Consider the following 2,523-nt stretch of genomic DNA (forward strand, 5'->3'; position numbering starts at 1 on the left):
GGCAGTGGTATTGTGTTGTTTCAGCAGAAAATGGACCCCAAAACTTTATTATTTCTTCCTCTTTAGAGAAATAAATTATTTAACTTACAAAGGCACATGTCAAATTTGCTTTCAAAGGACCAAAAAGCCCATATATATTTTTGCTAAAAAGGAGTACAATAGCCTCCCACTGAAACAAAATGTCATTTTTTTCTTAACCATACTTTTAGAAATAAAGGAAAAGCAAACATAGAAGTAAACATGCAATTTTATTGTTCAATAAGATAATTGCAGAAATTTTTAGGGTTTTTTGTCAATGTAAATGTTAGTCTCTGTCATCATTCATAATCTGGTCCTCTTTTAATGGCAGATCAGTTGTAATTAGGGTGATATTTGTCCAGTGGTGATGGTTGAAGAGCTAGCCTGGAACGAGGGGCAGCTGATCTATCAGCGATCGTAGGCATTTGCAACCACAGGTTGCCTGCTGGTAGCATGTTACGATATGGAGCCTCATTGACTGATACCAGAGGATATCGTGTGGGAACAGCAGATGGTTCCACTGTCAGCCCAAAATCGCCATTTTGTAAGGGAGATATTATGTGGTATCGAGAAGTTGTGGTTGTAATAAAATTCACAATGTGGCCCCTTGCTTGCATGTAGGTACTATGAGAGTGCATATGAATAGTGGTCAGCTGATTTAAAATAGCAGGTTGATCTGCTGCAATTTGTTCTGATGGTCCAACTGAGGTTGAAGGTGAAGGAGGAGGGAAACCACTTCTAATTGGGACAGATGAATTTGCAATTATCTGTGTGACAGAAGATTCCCTTGTTAGAGGCATATTTAAATTTTTAGAGGCTGAAAATAAACTTTCTTCACTAGCTTCAGCAGCTAAGGCAGAATTAGATTCTCCATGTTAGCCCCTGCTCTAAAATGCTTCTTGTTGAAATCTTCATTGAATAGAGTAGATATAGATGAAGCATTTTTAACACCAATTCTTCTCTTCACTCTTACTAAAAGTTGGGGATAGCCACGCTTGAAATTTGGATTATAATAGAGCTTTAACTAAAACCAAAGAAAAACATAATTCAGTACCATTTTAAGCCAAGAGACAAGTGCAAATAACAAACATAACACATCAAATATCAGATTTCTCTTTCATCACACAAACTTAATGTCATCAAATAACTCATAAACATCGTTTACTATTTTTAAGAACGTGCTTATTGGCAAAAACCTCTCAAGTTGTTAAGCCCTCAAGTGAAAACATGTTATATATTAATAGTAATATTTCATTAAGTGGCTTTGGTACATTTATTTGGAGTTCACTGGTAAGATTCAAAGTTGTTAGCAAAATTTCTTAAAACACTAAAAGGTTAACGTTCAAGCTGAACACAATAATTTCAAAAAAATAACTTCTACCTTAATATTTTATATAATTTTCAAAAGCTGGTCTTACTGCATGTATTAACATATTTACCTATGCACAAAGTAAAATTACATATATACTTTACATATAGTGGTAACTCAAATATGTCAAATACCTTGCTTAAGACAGAGGATTCTTTCTCTTCTGCCAGAAAGGTGGCTAGAAAGGCAGATCTTTGAAAATTCCGTTGAATTTTACTAAATCCATAAAGGTTGAGCTGTCGAACAAAACTTTTGATAGCATCAGTTTGAAATATTCTGTAAGGAGCCTTTGTTTCCAAAATTTCTTTCTTGAAGAGTTCTTCATTAATCACTATGCAAGTTCCATTCTCATCCCATGAAATAGACTTGAACTGGTCACTTTCCACTATTTTCCAAAGTTTCCTGGGAAAGTTCAGAGAAAGAAAATCATCATCTTTATCTGGCTCAGAGACACAAACTGTGTAAGGTGGCCTTTCTAACAAGGATCCTTGTGACAAAACCTGAAAAGCATGTTCTTCAATCATTGACCGTAAGTCTGAGTCCCCAGGGAAGGTGTGTTCACACACTGGAGACCTAGTGGAGGCTTCTGAAGCAGTTAATTCATCTTTGGGAGAAACATCTTGAGTTTCTGAAGAAACATGTGCCATCTCAGATAAATATTTCTTTATCTACTCTTCCGGCCTGCATGGTTTTCAAGACTGCAGCTTCAAATGCTGCTTCAGAAGGCCTAGGCGTGTAAACTTATCTAGACCATCACAATGGTTCCCAAGCTGAGTAACAATGACATCACAAGCGGACTTAGGTCTCCTAGCAACCAACAAAAATCTAGCCCAAAGGGTTTCCTTCCCAATCTGAGAAATGTATCCAGTGAAAATAAAATATAGACTGCTCACTTACACGATGTAAGCTGCAAAAATCTCTTCCCTGCGTCATTATTTAAATAAATAAGAAAATAATGTCCTCAATCCCTGAAATAAATCCAATGTTCTTCCTGACACACTCATTATAACTAGATTGGTGTGAGGAGCACAGGGCCTAGTAATTGCAGAATGCAAAAAATAAAAAATAAAACAAAATAAAGGAAAGAAAAGGAAAAAGAAATATGAATGATTTTAAAACTAGTTCGGCATGTTGGA

The 2,523-nt window shown here is 35.8% G+C and overlaps 1 protein-coding gene across 1 annotated transcript; it reads right to left on the bottom strand.

Moving 5' to 3' along the window:
* Window positions 1–229: 229 nt before the first annotated feature.
* Window positions 230–2,102, bottom strand: LOC129530295 (heat shock transcription factor, Y-linked-like). Its single transcript, NM_001425380.1, has 2 exons — window positions 1,522–2,102; window positions 230–1,042 (listed from the first exon to the last, which is right to left on the bottom strand). The coding sequence occupies exons 1-2, from the start codon at window positions 2,032–2,034 to the stop codon at window positions 869–871; spliced, it is 687 nt and encodes a 228-aa protein (NP_001412309.1). The 5' UTR covers window positions 2,035–2,102; the 3' UTR covers window positions 230–868.
* Window positions 2,103–2,523: the final 421 nt, after the last annotated feature.

Source organism: Gorilla gorilla, chromosome Y, assembly GCF_029281585.2.
Source record: "Gorilla gorilla gorilla isolate KB3781 chromosome Y, NHGRI_mGorGor1-v2.1_pri, whole genome shotgun sequence".
NCBI lineage: Eukaryota > Metazoa > Chordata > Mammalia > Primates > Hominidae > Gorilla > Gorilla gorilla.